Source organism: Perognathus longimembris, chromosome 8 (assembly GCF_023159225.1).
Source record: "Perognathus longimembris pacificus isolate PPM17 chromosome 8, ASM2315922v1, whole genome shotgun sequence".
NCBI classification, from domain to species: Eukaryota; Metazoa; Chordata; class Mammalia; order Rodentia; family Heteromyidae; genus Perognathus; species Perognathus longimembris.
The window spans coordinates 20,047,438-20,075,427 of NC_063168.1; the positions used below are offsets into that span (position 1 = coordinate 20,047,438).

General features: G+C 36.3%; 1 protein-coding gene across 5 annotated transcripts in view; it reads left to right on the plus strand.

The window, feature by feature from the left end:
• The window catches only part of Aftph (aftiphilin), a 64,049-nt gene that overhangs the window by 6,760 nt on the left and 29,299 nt on the right, over positions 1-27,990 (plus strand). For 4 of the 5 annotated variants that reach the window (XM_048352616.1, XM_048352614.1, XM_048352613.1 and 1 more), the window contains one exon: positions 19,670-21,618. In XM_048352616.1, coding sequence (XP_048208573.1) covers positions 19,702-21,618 — 1,917 coding nt within the window. In that variant the 5' untranslated portion in view covers positions 19,670-19,701. Of the gene's footprint in view, positions 1-3,572; positions 3,593-19,669; positions 21,619-27,990 lie in introns of those variants that run through there. The other variant, XM_048352615.1, reaches the window with a different exon arrangement.

Consider the following 27,990-nt stretch of genomic DNA (forward strand, 5'->3'; position numbering starts at 1 on the left):
TATATTAATAATTTTTTATATTGATTACATGTTAAAATGGTATTTTAAAGCAGGTGTGGTAATATCTGCCTGTAGTCTCAGCTGTTCAGAATGACAAGTAGTTTGACACCACTGTAGGCTACCTGAGGAGACCCTATCTCCAAAGGGGGAAAAAAATTAGATACTTTGGGCTAAGTAAAATATATACATATAAATAAATGTATGATAGATATAGATACATATGACTATGTAAAACAACTTTTTATTAGTTTCTTTTTTGATGTGGCTACTAGAAAATTTAAACTTGTGTGTACAGATTTTTGTTTCAGTTGGACTGTGCTGCTCTAGAACTAACACCGACTTTCTTTAGGGAGAATAAATGTAACATTCATTTTGCTGTTCTAGAACACTAAATAGGTGCTGGGTGGGGGGGCTGTTTGTTTATAAAGGGTCTTAGAGATTTGTCCAGACTGGTGTGGAACTCCCTATTTCTACTGTCACCACACTTAGTTTAGCAATGAATTTTTAAAAACAGATTGTTTAAACTTCTTGATATATATTTCATGTACAGTTTGAACAGCAATTTCTGAGTTCTTTACAGATGATAACTTATTACAACCCTCATATGCTGAAAGAGATAGATATATATCTCTTTCAGCATATATATATGTGCATACGAGGACTTGGGGAGGATGTTAGAAAACTTGAACCCTCACCTGAAAATTGAAGAATGTATGGAACTGTTTCATGCAAGAGGAATTCTAACAAGAATGTGGCATAAGAGTGGGTTATAATTTGTCTCTCAAACACTGAAAGGAGGCCTAGCTAAGAATGTTGAAACGCTGGTAAGGGAACTAACTGTATGACTAGAGGGATAACTGACATTGGTGGCTTTATCCAATAAACACTTTTAAAACATCTTTATTTGTCCATATTTGACTTTTAAGAAGATTGTTTGAGTTGTAATGATTAACACTAGAGAGAGTATCCAAATGATGGTGACAGTTTAGACAAGAATGAAGACAGCTACAGATATTGTGTGTTAAGAGATTCATTAGTTTAAAATTTTCCCTCCCTCCCTCCCTCCTTTCTTCCTTCTTTCTGTTTCCCTCTCACATCCAAGGTAAAAATATTCTTTAGAGACAGGCATTTGTGGCTCATGCCTGTAATCCTAACTGCTTAGGAGGCTGAGACCTGAGAATCATGGTTGAAAGCCAACTCAGGCAGGAAGGTCTATATATTTTTATTTTTAATTAACCACCAAAACATCAGAAGTGAAGCTGTGGTTCAAATGGTAGAGTGCTGTCCTTGAGCAAAAAAGCTCAAGCTCAAGAAGAGTGGCCAGGCCCTGGGTTCAAGCTGTAGGAATGCACCAAAAACAAAAAAAAAAATTTTTTTTTTTTTTTTTTTTTTTTTTTTTTAGAGATAATGGACTGAGAGAAGAGTTTTATCAAAGATGTCTCTTAGGATGTGAGGGCGATCTGGCTGCAACATCTGTCACCCCATTGATCGCCAGGGTTGATTCGGCTGATCTGGCTGGCTAGGCGAGTGTCCCCTTCCTCCCTCACCGCTCCGTGTGCGTCCCTCCCGAAGCTGTGCGCTTGGTCGAAGAGGACCGGTCTTCGGTCAAGGGTATACGAGTAGCTGCGCTCCCCTGCTAGAACCTCCAAACAAGCTCTCAAAGATGCCTCTTAGATTTCTGATTCAGTCTTTGACTGAGTAAAAGAACCCTGGAAGAGCAAAGGTATAGGAAGAAGAGTCTTAAGTTCTGTGTGTGTGTGGTAGGGAGAGGTGTGTGTGTTTGTGCAGGTCCTAGGGTTTGAACTCAGAGCCTAGGCACTGGCACTTACTATTTTTGCTCAAGCCTAGCATTCTATCACGAGCCACAACTCAACTTCTGGCTTTTATGATGGATAATTGGAGTCTCATGGACTTTGCTTCCCCTGGCTGGCTTTAAATTGTTATTCTCAGATCCCAGCCTCCTCATCTAGGATTATAGACAGAAGCCACCAGTGCCCAGCTTTTTTTGTGTGGTCTTTTGTTTGTTTTAATTTGGTGTTGAACTTACTGCCTTGTGCTTATTTACCAGGCATTCCACCACTCAAAACTACACCTCCATCAAAATCCTAACCCCTTGAGCTGTGTAGTTGTTTAATTCGGTTTAATGTTATAAGGAATTCAAGTGAAAGGATTTGGCAGACAATTGATTTGGCAGGGTAAGTCTAGGAGCCCTAGACTCTAGTAATTATGAAGCATAGGTGCATGATTACAGAATGTTGAGTAAGGAGACAGCCCGGGTGAGCTTTCCCTCAGCATTCATGGAGAATTTTAGGAGACCACTACCTACCATACATGCAGTTACCAAAATCCATAAAAACTCAATTCCCTTAAAAATGGTGTTATTATTTTCATATTACTTAAGCACTTTGATCCACATAATATAAATCACCTCAACAATACTTAGACTACCTAATACAATGAAGATGCTGTGTAAATAACTCATATGCTATTCTGTTTAGGAAATGATGACAAGAATTTTTTTTAAATGTTTTTCAGTACAGGCAAATTTTTCCCTATATCTAATACTCAGTTGTTTGATTTTGCATATAAAGAACTTGTGGTTATGGAGGACAGAATATGCTACTATCTTGAACATTTTTAGTACAAGAAATTTTCAGTTTGTTTTCAAGTGTCTGTGTAAAAGTGAAAGTAAGAAGATCACATAAGTATTTACTACTCGACAAATCTGTAATCAAGTAATCTTAGACAGTGCTTATTTGATTCTTTGGAAACATTTACCTTTTTCCTGCAGCAGAATATAAACTAGGCTTCTTAAATACCAGGCTGAAAACAGTTATGACTAGGTACTGGTGATTTTGCTACATTAATGGATACAAAGAAAAATTACGTAGTTATCCCCATAAATATTAAAATGACATTTTAATTGTGATTTTTTAATAGTACCTGATATTTTCTCAAAGTTAATAATTACTGGATAATTCTCTAACATGATAAAACCTTAAATTAGAAGTCATTATCTTCATTAAAAGGGAATATTAGATGCTTTCCATTACTCTTACTGTGAAAATTGGCCTTAGTACAGCCAGTAAAATTAACTAGGGAAAGCAGAAACATGTAAATTAGAAAAAATAAAATCAATCTCCTCCAGGTTGCTTACATGGTAGTATACTATATCACTACCAAGATACTTTATATAAAACAGTATCTGCCAGATAGATAGAAAGTGTAGTGGAGACTACATTTACATGATCAAAATAAAGATGCAGTGTCTAGTAATTAGCAAATATAAAATCCCTATATTATTAACAGATTTAGAGTGAATTTAAGAATTAAATAATAATTTGTCAGTAGCCCATGCCTGTAATCCTAGTTACTTGGGAAAGGGGATCAGGATCATCAGCTTAGGCAAAAGTTCAAGAAACTGAATCTCAACAGATAGCTAGGTGCACTAATGCATGACTGTTACCCTGGCTGATACCTGCATGACTTTTACCCAGGAGACTGAGATCAGGAAGATCATAGTTCCAGACCAGTATGGGAAAAAGTAAAAAGTCTCATGTTTTCTCTCATCGGTGTATGGTAAACCTAAAAGGTAAATGTATACATAAATCACATATATACACAGATATCCATATACATGCATGTATACATACATGTGCACAGAAAAAAGATGGAGAACATATATATATATACATATATATATAATTGTGTGATTGGTGGTGCTAGAGAGGGGAAAGAGAATATTAAAAGCTGAACAATACAGAAGTATAGTATACCTATGAATAAAGATAGCAGAACTCACTGAAAGTTGTAATGATGGGGTAATGGAGATGGGGAAAGTAAGAGTGGAGGAGGATGAATGTGGTCAGAATACTTTATGTGCATATATGAAACCAGAACAATGGAGTTTGTCAAGATTGACTTGGGGAAAGGGGCAAAAAGGAGATTGATGGAGAGGGTAAGTCTTACCAAGGTACGTTGTGAGTGTACATGGACATGTCAAAATGCAACCCTCTTAACTAGTTGATACTAATAGAAAAAATATAAAAAGTAAAAAATTTTAAAGTTTATAATACCTCATCTCAACAGAATAAGCTGGGCATGGTAGGGGATGGCTGTCATTCCAGCTATAACAGGACATGTAAATAGGATGAATGCTCAGGATAGCCTAGGCCAAAAGCAAAACCACATCTCCAAAATAATCAGAGCAAAAAGACCTGGAGGCAGACTCAAATGGTTGAGTGCCTGCCTAGCTAGTGCAAAGCCCTGAGTTCAAACCCTGGGGCACGGGTTATTCAAGAGGCTGAGATCTGAGGATGGCTATTCCAAGTTCAAAGCCAGCCCAGGCAGGAAAGTTGGTGAAACACTTATCTCCAATTAACAACCAGAAAACCAGAAGTGGCATGGTGACTCAAAGTGGTTCTAGAGCATTAGCCTTGAGTGGAAAAAGCTCAGGGACAGTGCCCAGACCCTGAGTTCAAGCTCCAAGACCAACAAAAGAAAAAGAAAGGAAGAGGGGAGAAGGAGAAAGAAAATTATCAGGGAGACCATTGCTCACATCTTTAATCCCACCTACTCAGAAGGCCGAGATCTGAGAATCACAGTTTGAAGATAGCCTAAGCAAAAAAGTCTGTTTTTTCTTCAGCCAGAATTGGAGCTGTGGCTCAAGTGGTAGAATGCTAGCTTGAATTAAAAAAAGAAAAAAGCAACAAAAACAAAACTAATCTGGGTACAGTACTCAGGCCTGAGTTCAAGCCCAGGAAAATACACACACACACACACATACACACACACACACACACACACACAATCAGAGATTTCAAGTCTTTGTCCTACCTGAAGTCTAAGCAGAATATTTAAATATTCATTGCTTTGTACATGTTTCCATGTTTTGGATTCATCCTCCTAGATCATCATGGGGCAACCGATAACTTTCTTACTAGGTTCAGATGTGTACTTGTAACACAATGTGTTATGCCTAAATAAAAAGCTGAATTTCAGTCAGATGACTAATAAGTAGTTTCTGAAAGTGGGAGGAGGCTTTTAGTCGCTATTCACATATTTGTCTCTGAAAGTTCATTTGTAAGTAAAACTCGGATTATTTTTGAAGCATGATTTTATTTTTTCTAAGTCTATGGCCTTTAAATTATATATGTATACACACATATGCATACGTATACACGTGTGTGACTCTTCAAAAAGAAATAAATGAAGTCATAGGCTCTCTGATTAATACTAGTAATTAAATATTTCAGAAAGTTTCCCTTAAATGTAGACTGTTACCTAAAATAGTTACTTATTATTTCAAGGATTGTTAGAGTACTTAATGACATTTGTTCCTTTAAGTAAATTTTCTCAGTTGCATTTTTAAAGAAAAGTACTGAGAATATAATGTTGGGAACTCCTTGTTTTTGGAATCTTAACAATACTAAATTTCTTAATGATATTTTCAGAAAAAATGCAAGCAGCAAAACTTAAAAAAATGTGTACTGTCAAAGTAGTTTTTATTTTAAAAAGTTTGACTGATTCACCTATATTAATAATTTTGACAGTTCAGTTTAGAAATTTATGTCTTCCCTGGGAGCTTAACCTAGCGTTTCTCAGCCTTAGCTAACCATTAGTATCTTTGAAATTATTATTATTATTTTTTGTTGTTGTTGTTCAAGGCTAGCACTCTGCCACTTGAGCCACAGCGCCACTTCTGGCCATTTTCTGTATATGTGGTGCTGGGGAATTGAACCCAGGGCCTCATGTGTATGAGGCAGGCACTCTTGCCACTAGGCCATATCCCCAGCCCTGAAATTATTTTTTTAAAATACATATGTCAAGGTCTACCTAATCTATTAAAGACACACACACAAACACACACACACACACAGCTAAAGTTGAGAACCATTGGTTATAGAGCATAAAAGGGGAGAAAAACTTGGATGCAAAGATAATATGATTTGCTTTACTAAATAAATAGAAGAGGTCAGCGTAAAGAAGGAAGATAAACTTGGCAAGCAGCATGACCTAATGAAAAGAACACCAGGTCAGAAGTTAGAGCCCTACTTTCCACAAGTAAGCCTCTTGTATAGTATGTATCACACAGTAACTCAATAATTGTAAGTGATCTCATTTCTCCAGATGTCATAGAGAACTCCATGACTGAGTAGGATTTTTAAAGCTTAGTATGTAGGTTCTTTGCACAAAGACAGGAAAGACATGTAACAGCTTAGAAGTGAGATGGCACCAGTGGAAGACACCAAAGGTACTTTTGTCTGCCTGGAGCAAAGAAGAAATCTTAGATATGTTGGCTTAAAGTAGTTTCACATAGATAAGAATTCTGGCTAAAAATAATGAGGTCTTGAGATAAGGTATTGGTTGTGGGACATTAAACAAATGTGACAAGAGGTATTAAGGAGACAGAATCTTGTGATTGATTTACTTTATGGGAAGTTGCAAAGGAGGAACAGTCAGGGATAATAGATTTTTTGGACTTAGAATTCAGAATATTATATAGGAACAAATGTTTTCTGTTTCTGACTTTACCTTTGGAATTGGAGAGTAAGAAGTGTTTCTAGGACATTGGGGTAAGCAGATCTAGAGGTCAGGCAGCCCAGACGAGAGATTTCTCAGGGATAAGTACATAGGAAAGAAAGCTTGGAGAACACTTAGCAGTTATGAAGCAAGCAGAAGCAGATCATTGAAAGAGAAGACAACATACATAAGTAAGAAACTAAAATGTCTTTCTTTTTCTCAAAAAAATTTGTTAGACCTTTCCTCCTGTTGGCTTTTTAGCACTTAAAATTTTTTGGTCATTTCCCTCCACCTCCTTTTTTTTTTTTTTTTTTGGCCAGTGCCAGAGTTTGAGTCTTGCTTGATGATTCATGACTGGTACTCTACCACTTGAGTCATACCTTCAGCTTACCTTTTTGTTGGGTATTCTGGAGATGGAGTCTCTTAAACTTTAATGTCCAGGTTGGTTTGAACTGGTATCCTCTGATCGCAGCCTTTTAAATAAATAGGATTACAGCCCTAGCAAAATTGGTTACACTTTTTATTTACTCACTTTCTTTTTGGTAGCCACTTAAGTTTTTAGTTGATTGTTTGCTAAACAATACTATTTTTTGAAATATATTTTTCATGCTTGGATGAGCACATATTCTAATATGTCTGTGCAGATGAAATTTCTTAGTTAAAAGAATATACAGCCAGGCATCAGTGGCTCACACCTATAATCCTAGCTACTCAGGAGTCTTGAGATCTGAGGATCATGGTTTGAAGTCATCTCAGGGAAGAAAGTTCCTGAAGCTCCTATCTCTTAATTAACCACCTAAGAGTGGGACATTCAGCTGTGGCTCAAGTGTAGAGCACTAGCCTTGAGGAAAAAAAAAGCTCAGGGACAATGCCCAGCTCCTGAGTTCAACCCCCAGGACCGGCATTCCTCCCCAACCCCCAAAAGATATTACAAATTTTGATATATTATTAAATTGTCATAGGGTACGTGAACCAACATATACTACCAAAGTACATTTTAGAGAATTTTTACATTGTAGATGCTTCCAAAGAATTTGTGTATATGTGTGGCGCTGAGGATCAGATTCAATTCTTTTCATACTAGGTAAGCTTTTCATACTAGGTAAGCACACTGCCACTGACCTACATCCTCTACAATGTCAGCAAGCCTTAAAATATTGGCAAATGTCTCCTGAATGTGGAAATGATTTAGATTTTCCAAACTGTTTGTTTTGTGTAATGTGTGTTGAGTTAAAAATTTTTACTTGCTTCCTAGATTGAAAGTACTATGGATTTGATGAGAGAAAAGTAAACATTTTATTACTTTTAGGCAAAATTCTGTAAGGAGGGGAAAAAAAACTTTTAGCAAATTTGTTGGTTAATCATATAGCCAACTACTTGTAAGCTTCAGACCAGGAAGCCCTGTTCACGCCACTTGTTATGCTGTAAGCAGTCATTGACTTAGAGGAATTGGAAAGAAAGTAAAGTGAATATTTTTTTATATTGTGGACTAGTACTTATTTCTGGTTTTAAAATCAGTTTAGGGGATCATGACCAACTTTTAAGTAAAAATGAAATCCAACTAAAAGCAACCTGAGTACACATAGTAAATACTGATTTAAGAAACTTAAAAAAGATATATGCTGGGTTCTACATAAGATGAATTATTTGGATTATGTGGGAGGAAATTGGAAAATTCTTCTTTATATGACAAGCTAATTCTCAAGTCATGCCTAACCGAAAGTATTTGGTAGGTTGCAATTAAGTGTTTTCTATTTTTTGCTTTTAGCCTTTAGTCTTTCTACCTCCTGGGGAAAAGTAAAACTTTAAACAAACGAAGCAAAAGCACCATTAAAAAGGTCATCTGGCTAGAAATCTGTTTGCTGTGGAATTCTTTCCATAGTTTTCAAGGAGTTATCAGTACAGAGTCCGCCTATATATTGACAAAGCTTTGTTTTATAATTCCTTCAAGAATGTCATTGTGGTTTCTTATCTGTGACTCGTGTATAATTTTATTTAAGCCTGGTTTATTTTCTAGTTTCCTTCTTTCACTTCTTGTTTGTCTACATCATTTTTAATGGATGATCAGAGGAAAAACTAAAATAAAACTAATATTACTTGGGAAAACTTAGTTGAGGGTAAATCTGCTATTTTACAGGCTATATTTTAAGGCCATAGTTATGAGTTTTAGATTATCTAGAACATTGTGAATTCCTTACCTGTCCACTCAGGTTAGTTGAATTCTAACTGCACTTGGTTGCAGTTGTATAACTTCAGTAAATCTTTTTCTAAAACATGCATTGCTCTTATAGTAGGTGTTTATAATTGTAGGAAGATCTGCACTGCCAAACAAAGAACAGCTAGTTACGTGCTCATTTTTCAGTTACACACTGCAGTATTTAATTTTGAAAGTCCACAAAGTGATTTAAAAAAAAAATCTTGTAGTATCCTGGTCTCTTAATTTAACTCATCAGTCTAGAAACATACAGCAAGGTATTTTAATTTAAAATTAAATTTTAATTTAAAAGATAGTAAGAGAAACATTTTAAAGCATGTCAGCTGTTCATATCAGCTAATTGCAGAACTCTTGTGGGAGTTTTCATGTATTACTAGAGAAAGATTCTGGAGGAGCAGAGAAAGAACAGGGGGAATTAGCTGGGCTGTCCAGAGTAACATCACTCTCTGGTGTCTAGTATCTCTAACTACACTGAAAAAGTGCTTCAAAGCAATTGAGTCTGTTAAAAACATACTAACAAATTTTTGTCCTTTCCGTAGTGTTTTTCCTCCTTGTTCATAAAGTATCACCCCTCTCAATATATTTTTTTTCCCTTTGGATAGGTTGTAGTACAAAGAATTACATTTTCTTTCACGTTCATCACATTTTAGCCCAGTTTCCCACAGATCGAACTTACTTAGCTTGATTGGATTTGTCTGTTTCCTAACTTTATTTGGTAGGAACTCTGAGACCAGAGTTAGTGAACACATTCAAGAGCAGTCAGAAGCAAGAACAATAATGTATTCAGTCCCTACTGTGAGCTTGGCCCTGAGGATGCGATTGCAGCCTTGGAGGCATGTGCCCTGCCACATAGCATTCAGTCTTGAACTCAAGTAACTTACAGAAGCAGTTCCAGTGGAGCGGTGGGATGTGGCCAGAGTATGCCAGAATTGAGGATTGAGTGGGGAGATTAGGAAGTAGAGATAGTGCATGGGCAGTTCCCTGTCAGGAAGCTCTGTAGTGAGGCGAACCAGAGGAGCACAGAGGGAGATCTTTTGTTTTGTTGTGATTTATTTTGAGGGTTCAGTCTTGAACACCTTGAGTCAACATAGGATGTGACTTTAAACCAAGTTTTGTTATCTGGTACATTTAAGTTCCACATTTTATTCTGTACTCATCACCCCTAGCAGTACTGGGGTTTGAACTCAGGGCCTCACATTTATTAGGCAGGTGTTCTACCAGCCTAACTTTGTTCTTCTTGAGAACCTATTTTTTGTTGTTGTTTTGCTGGTCCTAGGGCTTGAACTCTGAGCCTGGGTGCTGTCCCTGAGCTTTTTTGCTCAAGATGAGTCAGAGCTCCACTTCTGGCTTTTTTTTTTTTTTTTTTTTGCCAGTCCTGGGCCTTGGACTCAGGGCCTGAGCACTGTCCCTGGCTTCTTCCCGCTCAAGGCTAGCACTCTGCCGCTTGAGCCACAGCACCGCTTCTGGCGGTTTTCTGTATATGTGGTGCTGGGGAATCGAACCTAGGGCCTCGTGTATCCGAGGCAGGCACTCTTGCCACTAGGCCATATCCCCAGCCCCCACTTCTGGCTTTTTTGAGTACCTTATTGAAGATAAGAATCTCACAGAGTTTCCTGCCTGGGCTGGCCTCGAATCACAATCCTCAGATCTCAGCCTCCTGAGTAGCCAGGAAGGCCTGAGCCACCCATTCCCAGCTGAGAACGTATTTTCAAATGGAAAAAAAAAAATCTCAGATAACAGTTGGCCCCATTCCTTCTTTCTTTGCCAATCTAGCCTCTTTTGACTAAAGAGCTTCCAGCATGCTGACATATCATCCCTTCTTTTCCATGGTCATTTCAGACTTGAAGCCACAAGTCCTTAAACAAATACAGTTTCTTTTCTGGTGAAAGATTAATGTTGTTGAATCACCTCACACATAGAGTGCTCTCTTGCCCTGACTGCTACTTTGGCACAGGGCTCAAGTCTATTACTGATGGCTACTGGACTTCTAGATTATTTCTCTGACTTACATTGTCCCTTATCATTTTACAAGTCTATGATTTCTCCATGAACAAATCTTCAAAGTACTGACTTTTAGCTGCTCTGACTCGGTTAGCTGCTGCATACTCGGTTTATTATCTAGTGATGAGACCCTTGTGTCGAATATTTATATTTACTGTGGCTTGAATGTTCCCTAGCGACCAAGACTACTACTTGTTTACTCCCTTTTAACAGATCTTGGGACTAAGCAGACATAGAAATAGCAAGTTAAACACAATCCTGTCACTCTCTTGTGGCTCTCCATCTCCATCTCCACCCCCCCCCCCCGCCCCCTTTCAGGATGGGCATACCTTGTGTGGAGTACTTCATTCCAAATGATGAGGAATTACTGAGTTTCTTGTATGCCAGGCACACTATTAATGTAGCTTATCTATTCCCCACAATTCTCGTTTCTTTTTTTTTTTTTTTGGCCAGTCCTGGGCCTTGGACTCAGGGCCTGAGCACTGTCCCTGGCTTCTTTTTGCTCAAGGCTAGCACTCTGCCACTTGAGCTACAGCGCCACTTCTGGCCGTTTTCTGTATATGTGGTGCTGGGGAATTGAACCCAGAGCCTCATGTATATGAGGCAGGCACTCTTGCCACTAGGCCATATCCCCAGCCCCAGTTCTCGTTTCTTAAGTAGAAGTACTTATTTAAAACCCATATTTTCTGTGTTTAAAAGAAAGTGAATTACCTAAGTCAAACTTAATTTGTAAATTTATTATATAAGCAATAACTTCAATTAACATAAAGCTACCTTTAAGTAGAGTTGGCCTGTACATGAGAATTTTCTGGAAAGGCCTGAGATTCTTGGTTGGCAGAAACTTAGCAGTAGCATGTATTTTCTGAAGGGTAAGTTGAACCAGAGTCAACCACTGCTTCAACCTCTACTAGAGAACATACAGCAGCCAGTGTTCTTCCCTTCAGTAGGACTCAGGATTGAGAAGTACAGGGATGCCTGTAGCATGAAAGGGGAAATAGAGCACTTTGCCAAGGTGTGACAGAAAGAGAAGCTACTTCCTACGTTGTTTCCTTGGTTACAGATTTCTTGATTCATGTCTTTGTATTTGCATTTGCAGTTAATTTTGAAATAGTCCTTGAGCCAATAAATGATTTCACTTTTAAAACAGTCAGATGTTTTGGAAAAGGCAGTTTAACCACATACAGATTCTATTAGAGAGCAACATCATACACAGTTCTTTCTAAATAAGGTATTATGGACATATAAAATGGCACTGTGACTCTGGAAAATAGTTTAGCAACTTTTTATAAGACTAAATATTCACATAGATTTCCAGAAGTCATCCTCTTGAGCATTTATCCCAGGGAAATGACTAGTTGGATTTACACAAATGCCTGTATCTGAACATACTTAGTATCTTTATTACAGTGCGGTGTATAATAGTAAAATACTAGAAACAATGCAGGTTCTCTTCAGGGGATAAACGGCTGAACAATATAGTGCATCTGTACAGTGAAACACTACTCAGAAACAGAGAGGACTGACCATTGCCACATCCAGCAACTTCAGTGCCTCCGAGGCATGATACTGAGTGACAAAAGTCAACTTTAAAGGGTTGCCCTGCCATTTGCTTCCATGTTACATAACACTTCTGAAATGACAAAACAGAGAGTGGAGAGTAGAAAACAGACTGGGCAAGGATGGAAGACGGAAGAGGTAGAGTTCTATATCGTGATGGGTGATGGCAAGTAATCTGTATAAGGAATATAGTTGGACAAAACAAACTACACACAAACATAAAGGCAAGTTCTTTGTTAAAACTTGGTTTTAAAAAAAGCAAACTAAGATCTGTTAACAGTGATGTTAAGATAATATACCAACGATATCAATTTCTGGTTTTGCTACTAAACTGGAGCTATTAAACATGTCACTATTACTGGTTTTTTTTTTAAGGCTGCTTATGACTATTGTTTTGTAGCTTTCCTTTGGTCTTTATGATTTCAAGATTAAAAAGTTTTAAAGCTAAGATATATTGTACACCCATGTTACTGGGAGCATTATTCTGAATAGCTAAAGATGGAAGCAACCCAAGTGTCCACTAACAAATAAATAAAAAAATGGTGCTATATGCATATAATAAAGTATTATTTTGCCTTAAGACATTATAACACAGATGAATGTTGAAGACTTTATACTAAGTAAAATAAAACTCAGGAGTCACTGTTTAAGGGGTGCAGAGATTTTTGCTATTTTGGAAAATACAAAGGTTCTGGATAAGTTTGGGTGCCAGTGGTTACACGACAGTGTTAATGTACTTACTGTCACAGAGCTATGTAGAGACATTGCCAAGGCCTATAATCCTAGTACTGGAGAGGCTGAAGCAGGAGGAACTTAAGTTCAAAGCCAACTGGAACTATAGTAATGATACCATGTCTAAAGAAATTTTAAAAAGGAATTGCTGACCAGGGAACAGTGGCTCTCTCCTCCAATCTTATCTACTAAGGAAGCTGAGATCTGGAAGATGGAAGTTCAAAGCCAGTCCGTGCAGAAAAGTCTGTGAGACTCCATCTCCAAAATAACCTACAAAAGTAAGGCTGGAAGCATGGTTCAGGTCATACAGTGCCAGTGGAGCAATCTAGTCAAGGAAGCAGGTGTCCCTGAGCTCAAACCCCACTACTGGCAAGAAAAAAAAAATGCTGGGTACTGGGGGCTCATACCTGTAATCTTAGCTAGTCAGGAGTCAGCGATCAGAAGGATTGTAGTTCAAGGCCAGTCTAGGCAAAAAAAAAAAAGTTTACAAGATCCCACCTCAGCAGAAAAAAGCTGGGCATGTTGGTTCATACCAGTCTTCCCAGCTTCTACAGGAAGCATAAATAGGAGAGTCCCAGTCCTGGCCAGCCAGGTCAAAAAGTAAGATCTGATTAAAAAACAAACAAACAAACATAAAATCAGAGCAGGACTGGGGTCATGCTTGGCAAGTGCCAGACCCAGAGTTCAAATCCTAATACCACCCTCAGCCCCTAAATAAGAAATTCCTCTAATACTCTTAGTTTTAAAAAAATTCATTTTGAAACAATCACAAACTTATAAAAAGTTGCAGGTTCATATACAAATAACATTTTTCTGGAACAACTTGAAACTGTGTTGCCAACCTTATGCCTACCTCCCCCAATCACTCCTGAATATTTCAGGGTGTGTTCTACAACCAAGGGCATTTTCTTATGTAACCATAATACTACCATCACAAATCAGGAAGTTAACACTGATGTGTCACTACTATTTTATCCTTGGACCAGAAGTTTCACAATTATACCAATAATGTCCTTTATCCAAAGAGAATCCAGTTAAGAATCAAGTGTTGACTTTGTTGTATCCTTTAGTCTTCAGTTGGAAATGCTTGTTTGGTCTTGGACTTTCACAACCTTAATACTTTTGAAGTTTATGAGCCAATTACTTATCAATGCTTGTTAACTTGAGTTTGTCTGAAGTTTCTACATGAGTTCAGGGTATACATTTTGACTAGAATATTCCACAGACCATTCTGTATTCCCTTTGCATCTCCTGTGCTCATTGCATCTCCTCAAGTGGTGCATGACTTGTATGCTTTCATTACTGATGATATTCATGTTGGTCCCTTGGTATGGACAGAATCAGGCTTTACCATTGTCAAGTAATATTTTTCCCATCCTAATTAAATATATTTTACAGAGGTGTTTTGAAACTATGAAAGTATTCTATTCCTTTCCTCATTTTCATCTTATTCCTTACATGTTTAAACCTATGAGTACTCATTGTAAAGGTTATCTATATTGTGTGTATGCTTAAATTGTTCCACTACTTTTTGTGTTTTTGGCATATCACCATCATTATGAGAGATTTTAAATTTTAGGGGAAAAAAATCACGCACTTAATAGCAGCATAGTGTCCTATTGCTAGGATATTGTAATTTAAATGGTTTCTTTGGAACATTTTGTTTACATAGTATAGCTATATTTTGTCCTAGAAACCTTGTAACTACTTACACTCCTACCAGTAATATTTGTAAGGGGTCCTTTCCCCAAATTTGACTGGCAGTGGCATAGTGTTTTTAAATAACAGAAACCTCATAATTGGCGGAAGAGTTGTTGTGAACAGTCTAGTAAACATAGGTGGGCAGAGATCTCTATTATAAGCTGTTTTCATTTCCTTTAGGTATAAACCTAGGACTAGCCAATTAAATCACATAGTATCTCTATTTAGTTTTCTGAGAAACCTCTCTACTATTTTCCACAGTGGCTATTCTGAGAGGGGTGAAATGTACTTTTGATTTTCATGGCTAAAGATACTGAACATTTTTTCATGTGCATATTGGCCATTTGTACTACTACTACTTCTTTTTGGTGGTGGTGGTGGTGGTGGTTGTGGGCTTGAATTCAGGACCAGGGTGCTGTCCCTGACCTCTTTTGCTCAAGGCTAGCATTCTACCCCTTTGAACCACAGCTCCACTTCTGGCTAATCAGAGATCAGAGTTTCATGGGGATGTTTCTGCCCAACCTGACTTTGAACCACAGCCTTCAGATCTCAGCTTGCTGAGTAGCTAGTATTCCAGATGTGAGCCACCAGAGCCTGGCCATTTGTACTACTTCTGAGAAATATGCATTCAGACCATTTGCCTATTTCAGTTGGATTACTTGTTTTTGTTAAGTTTTTTGAATATATTATATGTATTTATATTTTTTGAATATTAGTCCTCTGCTAGAGAATAGCTAGCAAAGATTTTCATTTTCGCTTCAGTTTGTTGTTTCCTTTGTTGTACATAGTTTTTTTTAATTTGATTCAATTCTTGAGCCTAATAGAATTTTTTTTTTTCAAGAATTTGTTACCTGTGCTATGCGGCTAAATTTTCAAGTACTATATGAATAAGAACCATGAGAGTTAGACACCTTATTGTTTTTCTGCTTTTAAAGAAAATGCTTTCAATTTTCCTAATCATGATGGTATTTGCTATGACTTTGCAATAAGTAGCTTTTATATGTTCAGGTTTTATCCTTTTATACCTAGTTTATTGAGGATTTTTATCATGAAGAAGGGATGATGGGTTTTATTAAAGGCTTTTTCTAATAGAAAAAAAGTCAAAATGCATTTGTATTTCTTTTGTCCTTCACTTTTGAATTTTATTTCATCTATATGTTGTATTATGTTTTTTTCAATTTTCATTTGTTGGACAATCCTTACATCCCTAGAATTAAACTAGCTTGATCATGATGTGTGATCCTTTTAATGGGTTGTTGAATTCAGTTTGCAAGCATTTAATTGAGAATTTTTAATCTATTTTAATCATTGATATAGGCTTAATTTTTTTTGTTTGTTCTGCCCTCACCAGACGTTGGTACCAGCACAATAATAGCTTCATAGAGTGAGTTAGGAAGTGTTCCTTGTCCTTTTGTGGAATAGTTTATCTAAAAGCTTGATAGAATTCAACTGTGAGTCTTACTGACCCTCATCTTTTCTTTGTTGAGTGACTCAGTCCCATCACTTGTTATTAGATATTTTATATCCTCTGGTTTCTCTTTTGGCATGTCACATGTGTCTAGAAATATGTCCATTTCTAGATTTTCCAGCTTATTGGCATATAAGTTTTCAAAAAATCCCTTTGATTTTAGTGCTGTCATACTGTCTGCTTTTTTCACCTGGGGTTTTATTTATTAAATCTTAACTTTTCTTGTATTGGGGGGGGTGGTAAATCTTTAGGGTTTTTTAGGTATAAAATCATATCCACGATAAGGATAATTTTACTTTCTCCTTTCATATATGTATCCCTTTTGAGTTTGTCAGTTTTATCTTTTCAAGAACCCTGTCTTTGTTCCATTGAATTTTTGTATTGTCTTTGGGGTCTCTCACTTCATTTAATGCAGATTTTTATTATGTGTTTCTACTGATCTTGGGTTTGGCTTCTTCTTGTTTTTCTAAAACCTTGAGATACACATCATTGAGTTATTTATTTGAGAAATCTTTTTTTTTTAATGATGACTACCCTTATAGCTACAAACTTCTAAGTACTGCTTTTTTCTGGATCCCATTAATTCCAGTATATTTATTCATTTTCATTTAATTTTAGGAAATTTTTAATCACTCCTCATCACTTCATTGACCTACTGTTTGTTTAAAAGTGTATTGTTGGGCTGAGGTTTGGTTCAAGTGGTAGAGTACCTGCCTAACAAGCATAAATCCCTGTGTTCAAGCTCCAGTATTGCCAAAACAAAGTGTATTGCTCAATCTCTCTATGTATTTACATTTCTGTACTTCTTTTTGCTGCTAATTTCCTTCCTTCTTTCTTTCTCTCCTTCGTACCTCCCCCCTTCCTCCCTTCCTCTCCCTCCTCCTCTCTCCTTTCCTTCCTTCCATTTCTTTCTCTCTCTCTCTTTCTTTCCGTTTTTCTTTCTGTGTATTTATATATGTCAGTACTGGAGCTTGAACTCAGATCCTGGCACTCTTGCTTTGTTTTTGTTTTTTGTTTGTTTTTCTGCTTTTTATTTTTCCCCCTTAAAACTGACACTCTGCCACAAACTACACCTCTACTTTGCCGCTTAGGCTTTTTTTTTTCCTACTGGTTAATTGAAGATAACAATCTCACGGACTTTTCTGACTGGGTAGGCTTTGAACCATGATCCTCAGAGCTCTGCCTCCTGAAGAGCTAGGATTATAGCCATGCGCCACAAATACCTCACCTGGCGTACTGCTGATTCTAGTTTCATCCCACTATAATCTGATAAGATGGAAAAAAATCACTTTAGGGTTGGTGTACTTGTTAAGGAAAAACATCACTTGTTAAAGGAAATATTCTATAGATGCGTGTTTGTACAAATGATCTATAACAAACTCTGATGTTTCTTTGTTGATTTTTATTGAGGGAGGGGTTCTAGATGAAAATGGGGGTTGGTTACCCAATATTATTATCTTAAACTATCTTTCATTTTGTGTACTGTCATGTTTGTTTTGTAAAATATGATGCTCTTGCACTCATGGCATGTGCATTTACAGTTATAGTTACTTCGTAGATTGTTTCCTTTATCAAAATGTTGTAACTTTGTCTTTTCTGACTAACATTAGAGCTGTTCTTATGTGGGGGAACCTGTCTTGTCTATCAAAGTATGTTGCTTAAAAGTTTCTGCTTTAGCTTGAAAGTGAAAGAGGAACTATTTTGGGATAAGAAAGGATTTTTGAAATGTGAGGTTTGTCTTAACTTATTTTTCCAAGATAAAATTAATACATACTTCAGAAGACACACCTTAGATTGTTCAAGAAATACCTAGGGTAGGGGTATGTTTTGAGGTTACTTATATACTGTTAATCTCATTTCAAAGTCTTTTAATGTATACCTTATATAAATATATCTTACCTACTCAAACTAACCAATCATGAGCATATTGTAAACCTGAATTCAGTCTGAGAAAAGGGGCAGGACCTGCTGCCTTAAGAATAAATCCCAGAGCACCCTACCTGTACTGCATGTTTACTCACCAGATTTTTAGCAGATGGTTCACCCTTCCAGAAAAGTAAGTTTTGCCTTGCTGAGACAATTCTTTCTTTTCATGTCTATTGGTGTGACTCCAGTGGTTCTTGGAGAGCATATTTATTATAACACTTGCTTTCAGATTCCACTTGCCTGGACTATCATTTTTCATCCTATCACTTGGTTTGTGTTTGCTTTTACTGATGAGGTGAAATTCTAGCAGGCAGCATATTGTTGGATCTTGATATTTATCTTAGAGGTTAAAGACATGCTAAATCAATCATATATTTGACTCTTTTCTAATTCTCATTTGCTTATCTACTCTTCTAGTGAGATTTATTTCTTTAATGTCATTGTGATTTTTTATTTGTCTTCTCTTGCTGTGGGATTCTTTTAAATATCTTCCATAATACTGATTTAGAGGTCTTGAATTCCTTTATGTTTATCTTTGAAGGCCTTTATTTCTCCTTCAATTCTGAAAGATAACTTTGATAGATATAATCATTTAGGTTGGCAGTTATTTTCTCTCAGGACTTGAAATAACATCATCCCTTGCCCTCATTAACTTTATATTTTCTGCTGAGAAATCTTCTGTTATCATGATTGATTTACCTTTGGTCTTCAAATCATGTCACATAGGTCTTGAATGCCTCGTTCACAATTTGCTTTTTTTTTCTTTATTACTATTAATACTATTGAGTGTGATAATTCATCCATCTTGTCTTTAATCCCTTATATGCTTGTTTCTGTTTCATCTAGTTTATTGGTGAAGCTATCAGCTATTTTTGTTTGTTTCATTTGATTTATTTTGAGCTTTTCATTTCTAAGGTTTTATTTTTTTGAGGAAACTTCTCTCTTTATTGAATTTTTTTTCATATCCTGCATTGTCTTCGTTAATTGTTCAATTTTTCAACTTTACAAAAGTGTGGAAACAGTATCATTCAGTATAAACCATACTTGCTTGGAATTTAGAATTTTGATCCTATTCTGCTTTAGTGATATGCATTAGGTTATGCTTATGAACAACATCAAGCTGCAGCTCCCCAAGGGCATGTGATGGTAAGGGTAACAGTTGTTAGAAAGTTTTTGAGACATACATTAATAATTTATACAAATCCATAAGGCTAACACTGAGTCCCCAATGATTTCAAAGAAAATTTCACAGAATAAATAAGCATGTACCTGAGAGAAAATTTTATAGTTGCTCTTTTGTACATGTATAAGATTTTCTATAATTTCCAATTTTATTCATGTAATGTGAATTGCTTTGATAATATTATATAGAGTGTAACAGATAAAATTTTAATTTCTAGTAGGTTATATCTGTATAAAGTTACCTAATGAAAAATGGTTTAAATATAGAGCAGAGCAGTGTAAATCTGCATTGTTTTTTTAAAATAGCTTTGAAAGAATTCTGTAAGATTCTGTTATGTGTAATCTATCTTTTTTCTTTTTTATAGGTGTCAATTAATTATTTGAAAGCAAGTGAACCATGGAGCCAGACATCATTCGAATGTACTCTTCATCCCCCCCACCACTAGATAATGGAGCAGAGGATGATGATGACGATGAATTTGGGGAATTTGGTGGGTTTTCAGAAGTTAGCCCTTCTGGTGTAGGGTTTGTTGATTTTGATGCACCAGATTATACTCGTCCCAAGGAAGAGTTTGTACCTTCAAACCATTTTATGCCAATTCATGATTTCTCAGAAAATACAGATAGCCTTACAAGCTTTAAGTCCATTAAAAATGGTAATGATAAGGATATCACTGCTGAACTTACTAATCCTATGAAAGGACAGTCTGATGTTTTACTTTCTTCCACCAGCAAAGAAATAATTTCTTCGAAAACTTCAGATATTTCCATTGATGGTATGGAAAGTCCAAGAGATTTAAATAAATTAGCAGAACAGAGACACAATGTTGGAACATCTGCAAGTTTCCTTCCAGGAGATTTTAGAACTGATATGAACGTTGTTCATCAAAACAAACAGTTAGAGAGCTGCAATGGTGAAAAGCCTCCTTGTCTGGAGATTCTAACAAATGGATTTACAGGGTTGGAAACTGTAAATCCTCAGGGAACAGATGATCTGGACAATGTAGTTAATTCAAAGGGAAGGAAACCTCTTAGCACTGAGTACAGTGTAGACTCTGCACCTAGTCCTGCTGAGGAATTTGCAGATTTTGCCACATTTTCCGAAAAGGAAAGGATACAACTAGAAATGGGATGTGCAATTTTAAATGATCGAGATGCAGTAACAGTTCAGGAAAACAACAAAATTAACAGAGTCAATGAACTAAATTCTGTAAAAGAAATGCCTTTGGTTAGAAGTCTTGATGATAAAGGAGACACTGAAGAAGAACATCAAGTTTGTGGTTCAGAAATCAGCGAAGTGACTGATAAAGATTTCAGTGTTGGGAAAAAAGGCCTTCTAACACTGCAAAGGGATGATTTTTTAAATTCAAGTATTCAATCAGAGTCTTGGAGCTTGGGAGACTCAGCTGATAATTCGGACACCATTAGGAGAGAACAATGTAAGATTGAGGAAGACCTTGATTTGTTTACTTCTAAATGTACTGACCTATGCATGGATTCTATTAAAACTTCTGATGCTGATGAAGTTAGTTCTTCCAAAGAAGAAAATGGAATGTTTACTAATTCCCAAAGCCCTCACATTGATCTCACTGAAGAGAATGTTTTGGATGAATCTGTAAGTATGAAAAATGGCGATAGTAGTAACGACTTTGTGACTTGTAATGATACAAATGAAGATGAATTTGGTGACTTTGGTACAGCCAGTGGCACCACTCCACCTTTTGTTACTGGTACTCAAGATTCAATGAGTGACGTTACTTTCGAAGAGTCCTCAGAGCACTTTCCACATTTTAGTGAACCAGGTGACGACTTTGGAGAATTTGGGGATACAAATGCTGTTTCTTGCCAAGAGGAAATGGTATTTACTGAGTCAGACCCAAAACAGATTTCTGATGGTTTCTCCAAGGAAAGTCAATTGGCAAAAAAACCTAGTGAAACAAGTACTGAACCTGTTACAAAACTGAAAAATGAGCAAGATGGTGAGTTTGGAGATTTTGATTGTGTGCCAAATATTCAGAATGACAGCAGTGCTTTTCAAGACTCTGATGATTTTGCAGACTTCAGTTCGGCTGGTCCTAGCCAAGCTGTAGATTGGAATGCTTTTGAGGATGAACAGAAAGATGGTTGTTCTTGGGCTACTTTTGGAGACCAGCAAGCTACTGAATCTCATCATCGAAAAGAAGTCTGGCAGTCACATAGGACAGATGAAAATACTAGTATTCTGGGAACCGCCAAGATGCACAGTGTCCCATTAGCAACTTCCAAAGGAACAGTTGCTAGTGGCCATTTACAGGAGTCAGCCACTTCTGTTCAGGTATTTACTAATATTCTTTTTTTATGACATCTTAATTGTCAGGGACTACTAATTCAACTTAAGAAAATTTCAAGTGTGCACCGTGTGTGTACACACACGTGCATGTGTGTGCATGTCAATACTGCAAAATGAACTGAGAGACTGAATACTGTCCCTGAATTTTTTCACTCAGTGCAAGTGGTCTATCACTTGAGCCACAGTTCCATTTGTGATCAGTTTGAAATTAACTGTCTTTTCTGTCCTGTCTGGCTTTGAATTGTAATCCCCAGATCTCAGCTTACAGAGTAGCTTGAATTAAAGATATGAGTTACCAGCACCTGACATATTTGGCAATACTTTTATCCTTAGCAACTATAGAAACTCACTGATTTGGAGTGTTAATGAATTTAAATAGCATTTATTTAATTTTTTGTTAGCTAATTATTCTACTAAAGCCTTCTGTTTTTACCTTTTCATTGATTTTAAAAGTTAAGCTTAGATTTAGCAGATTTATTTTAAGCATGAGGGAAAAGGAATGTTAATTTTGTTTCTTAAAGATCAAGGACACTGAAGTACAGTTTTGATTGCAGGAGAGAGAAGCAGAATCGTAAACCTCATACTGGGCTGAAGGCTATATAGTGAACTGAACAGCAGGGAAATAGCAAGTTTGGACCTTGTAACTTAACAGCTACAAAAATATTTGCAATGAGAGTGTGAGATGAATTAAGGCTTAGTCCTAAGATAAGAAATGGTACTGGCTGACTTATTTGTTGATTTGCTTCTAATTTCTTGCCAAGCGTACACATGCCTTTTCTCCTCTTAGGGAGTAGATGTGTCAAGGAGAATATTTTTACCTCTCAGGACCTGTATTTTATTCTTTGATTTCTCTGTTGGAAGAATCAGATCTACAAACTTTAATTCTCCAGCTATTTTTGCCAAGAAATCTGTTTTCCATTGAAAGTACTCTGACACCCTAATTGAAATGGTTTTACATCATTGTTTTGGTACCTTTGACACATTAAGATCTTAGAGAAATTATCAAATTACCAGTTGGTATACACAGCTAATCACTTTTCATTTGGCTTTGGGTGTCCAGGCAGATTTACTTGCTAATTTAGTTATTACATGGTTTAGCTAATGTGTATTATTCCTATTGAGTAGTATCTTACTGAGGCAGTACCTTGTAATAAGAAGTAAACTAATTATAATGCAAAATGAAGACTATTGGCTTTGACCTACACATTTCCCTATTTAGTTTCATCTCACTAGAGTATATAGTGTGACACTAGTATTGAATGGTGTTTAGTTTGTAACTTACACTTTTAAACATTATTTGATGATGTTAAAAGTTCGAACTACTGGGGCTGGGGATATGGCCTAGTGGCAAGAGTGCCTGCCTCGGATACACGAGGCTCTGGGTTCAATTCCCCAGCACCACATATACAGAAAACGGCCAGAAGTGGCGCTGTGGCTCAAGTGGCAGAGTGCTAGCCTTGAGCGGGAAGAAGCCAGGGACAGTGCTCAGGCCCTGAGTCCAAGGCCCAGGACTGGCCAAAAAAAAAAAAAAAAAAAAAAAGTTCGAACTACTACTACTTCAGATGTATGATACCTTGCTTCATACAAATTTATTGAGGTTATATATACTTTGATACTGACTATAGTATATGATCTTCATGAAATCTGACAGATGGGAGTTTGCATCTTGACTTGGTACCCTAAAAGTTTAATGAATGACAGAAGTTTTCAGAAAGATAAAAATTTTGGAGTATGATTCTATTTGTAAAAATGAAGTAGAAACTGCATGGAAGAGGCAAAATACATAAGACTTTCTGAAAATTGCTTGCCTCAAGCCTGGAGTCTTCTGTTGTTGCAGGATAGATTTTTTTTTTTTAAATGACAGAATTTGGAGGAAGATAGTAGGCTTGGAGAAGAAACTGCTAAAAGGAACTAGAACTAATTTGGGAAGAAAGTTGAAGTAGGAAAGTACTGAGTTAGGCTAGTAAGTAAAAAGTGAATGAAGATTAAACAGAGGTTTTCATTTTTATCCTGCTGTTGGAAGGAGACTACAGCCTGGACTTCTTTCCTAACCTTCATATATGGCTGGAAAAATACTTCGTGCTTAATCATCCTTTTAGAGAGGTGTAGACTCATTAAAATGAAATTAAACTGATTAAATTTTTAAGAAATGTTTCTCCTAGTTAGTGCAGTACTTAGGAAAGCAATGAAGGCTCACATTATTAATGATAATGAACATGAGGTTTTCTAAATGGTAGAACTTGAAATGACTTGTTCTTGTTGCAGTTTACCTGGATGCATTTAGTGTCCTGAAGCAAGTGCCATCAAGTATTTTGTCCCAGTTGTACTTTGACAGAACATTGTGAGGATTCCTTCAAAGCTGTTTGCAATTCAGAGCTCAGTTACTTCAGTTAACAACATGGAGAAAATTTCTTTATTTTGTAAAGTCAGGCAGATGATATAGTTCATTTCAGATTGTTTCCACGTTTCACTGTATTTGGTATATAACATTAAGTCATTAAGCAAAAAAGCCCAAGGAAAGTGCAAAGCCCTGAGTTCAAGCCCCAGTATCAGTGCACACATGCACAACATCCACACAGTTATTTTATTCATAATTCCTTCTTGAAACACTGAACAGTTATAAAATAACATAGTAATGAATATATTATATTCTTGTTTTCCTAAAGAAAATTTTAAAAAGAATTTTTTTGAAAGTATGAAAGAAGGAAGTAAGCAAAGGAAGGGGAGAAGAAGGAAGAGGAAGAAGAAACCACAAGCCATTTTTAAAATGTTAGTCATCTAGTTGGTAATACAACTAGGGAAATGTTCTCAGCTGAATGTTAATATTGAGAACTTTGAACATCACAAAAAAAGTTAAACAAAATCACTGATAATTTGCTTTGTGCCCTCTTGAGGTTCAGTTACTGGTTTTTCATCAGAAAAGTCAATATTCTTTCATTGAATGTAGTCTATCCTACATCTTTATGTATTTAATGGCATATATTTGTGCATTGACTGAAAACATGGGTAAACAACAAACTAAAGCAAGGTTTATGAATTTGATCTTATGGGTCTTCAGTTACTTTAAATATTTGGACAGCATTTCTTTTGCTGGTTTCTCTTTGGAAAATTTGATACTTTATTTCCAAAATAGAATTACTTTAGTGGAATTGGCCAGAAATTGTTCTAATAGAGCAAATTATCTTTTTAGAGTACAGTAAGCATTATAATTGGGTTATTCTTGTTTATAGCTTCAAATTAAGATTGATAAGTATACAGGTATAGATTGCACTTGATATCTTACTTAATATTTAATGGTGGTAAGCTATAATCTTACATAGAAGATTAAATTACTCAGTGGATTTTGTGTTTCTTTTAAACTTCCACTTAAGTGCAAAACCTAATACTATGGATACTAAAACTGTTGACACTAATCAACTTCTGTTCCCTAAAAGCAAAAAGGGTAACTAACTAGAAAATATATTGAAGGACTTTTAAGTTACCGTAAATACAAGATAATTTAAAGAAGATATGCATTTGAGTGGCATAGGAGCAGAAAATGCTGGTCTTACTCAGCTGGAAAACTGAATTAGACTTGCAATACATTTATTTACTCTTTTTATAGTCTATTACTTTTCATAGGTCTGTTAGTTAGGGAAACATAACCAATAGGATGTCTATGTGAATAGAGTTGACAAAACTGACAAGGACTTGCTGGAAACTGAAAAGTCTCAAAACATAGGCAGCAGCTGGAGAGCCCTGAGGGCTAGTAACAGTCTGATCCTGAAGGCCTGACAACCCACAGAGTCAGTAGTATAAGTTCTAAAAGCCAGCACCCTCAAAATCCAAGAAGAGCCACTCGTATTTCTATTTCAATTTAATTCAAAGGCAAGGGGCTATGGGCTGGGGATATTGCTTAGTGGTAGAATGCTTGTCTAGCATGCATGAAGCCCTGGGTTTGATTCCTCAGTACCCGAAAACAGAAAAAGCCGGAAATGGAGCTGTGTGGTTCAAGTGGTAGAATGCTAGCCTTGAACAAAAGAAGCTCAGGGACAGGGCCCAGGCCCTGAGTTCAAGCACCAGGACCGGCAAAGAAAAAAAAAATTCCATTCCCAAAGGCAAGGAGGGCCAACCCTGGTTCGTGCCTATAAGCCTAGCCACTCATGAGGCTGAGATCTGAGGATCTTAGTTCAGAGCCAGCCTAGGCTGGCAAAAAATCTAGCAAAAAGCCAGAATTGAAGGTATGGCTGAAGTGGTAGAGTGCTAGCCATGAGTGAAAAAGCTGGGCCAAGTAAGAACATTAAGCCCTAACTTCAAACGCCAGTACTGCCACAGAACAAGTAAATGAATGAATGAATGAGTAAATAAATAAGATAGGAAAAAAACTTACTTTTAATAAGTGCTTAATACATGTATAGCTATTCACTAAATAACCTCAAAAACAAATTTACTAGAAAATATTGTTTAAAAAAATACTGGGCTTGGAGGCATGCCTCTGTTGGTAGAGCTGTATAGTATAGCCAATGAGTGAAAGTGTCCCATACAGACTTCAAGTCCAGTCTCAGACCTAAAAAAAAAAAAGTATTGCTTGGTTAATAGTAGAAAGGAATCCAAATTTGTATACAAGTTACCTCTAGTTCTGGCTGTTGACAATAAACTCAGATTTCAAGCTATTTTTTTTTTTAAAGCAAAAGCTCCTGCTCTGGGCTAATTCCTATTCTTAGAATGATTTTTGATTCCTAAGAAAAAAATTTAATACAGATACACATTTGTGCAAGTAGCACCTGGGCACTAATAGTGAAAATAAAATGTCAATCTGGCACTTGCCATGAGGCTCTTTTGAGTGTTTTTATCAGAGCCTGATTCTTCAAATGCCAATGGTCAAATATGCTACTGTTTCACAGAGTTAGAATTTGGTGTATGGTTGAATGGAACAGCATGACAAGTTAAATAAATTGGTGCTCACCTAAACCAGCTACCAGTTTCCTTATTCCATATTGAAGGGAGAACTGATGACTATTTTTTCTGTTAGGTTTTGGAGTTAAACAAATTATTGAATTTTAAATGTCTTTAAGGATCATTGTATTTAGTTTTCTGTTCAGTTAGTGTTGTAACTGGCTAAATATTTATATAGTAATTGTGTGTATATTTGTTACTCTCACATTTAGAGTGCAGCACTGACTCAGGAAAAATTATAGCTAAGTCTACAATCTGAATTGTAATATTAAAGTCATTCATTTACTTTTTCAAGTCTCGTCATCACCTCAGCAACATTATAGCTAGAAATATTTGAACAACTCCAAAAATAAAGATTATGGTTTGATGAAAAGAATATATGCTTTGGGTCATACCCTTGGCCGTGCATGATACTAGCAGTAATACTTGGTTAATGATCTTGATCTCTCTGAGCTTTTGTTGTTTGTAACATGAAGATAATTATCTGGTGTCTTGTAGAACATTCATCAGGTAATACATGTACAGTATCAAGTATAATACATAGAGAATAGTTATTGTTATTAACAGATAATTATATAAATAGGTCCATCCTACATACAAAAATGATTCAGATGGCTCACAGTAAGATACATTTTCATAACTAGAACAATTATGCCCCCTACAGTCTTGAATGAAAATACTTAAAAATCTAGTACATATTATTTAGCCTTTCTAAACCATGTAATTTAACCTCTCTGTGCACCATTTTTCTTGTAATATTTTTGTCATCTTTAAATAGAATGTAAAAAGGATTCAGTTCAACTTGCCAGTTTATATATGCAAGGCATCTTGATCAGTGTCATACCTTTTATCACTCTTACCTGTCCCTTCAACTTATGTTTGTTCCATTTTTACATATGTACATTGAGTGTTATACTGTATTTGCCATCATTTCTCTCCATCTGTCATGGTCCCCCTAAAGTCCCACTAGCCCTCTCAAATAAGACATTTTCAGCTTCCTAGTATTCATTTTTTCAAAGCATCTGTTGTTCAAAGCTGTTACACCATGGAAATGCACCCCTATGTATACCATACTTAAGCAATTTGATCATTTACATATACATATGCCCTGTAAATGTTTTCATGTATGAATGTATTTTTAGATTTCCCTTCCACATATGAGTGAAAATGTGTCTTTTGTCTCTCTGAGCCTGACTTGCTTCTCTGTGCACCAGTTTTCTTCTCCAAAAAATAAAAATAATATTTTACTTCTATGTTTTCTTAAGAGGCTTAAATGAGCTAATATTTATAAAGCATTTAGAATAATGCCTGGTATATGGTATTATATAAACATTAAAAACCAACATGTATTATATCAGGCTTTTTAGTTTCTGAGTATGTTCAGCAAGCATCTTGATCTTTGCTGAATTTATTCTCTTTCCT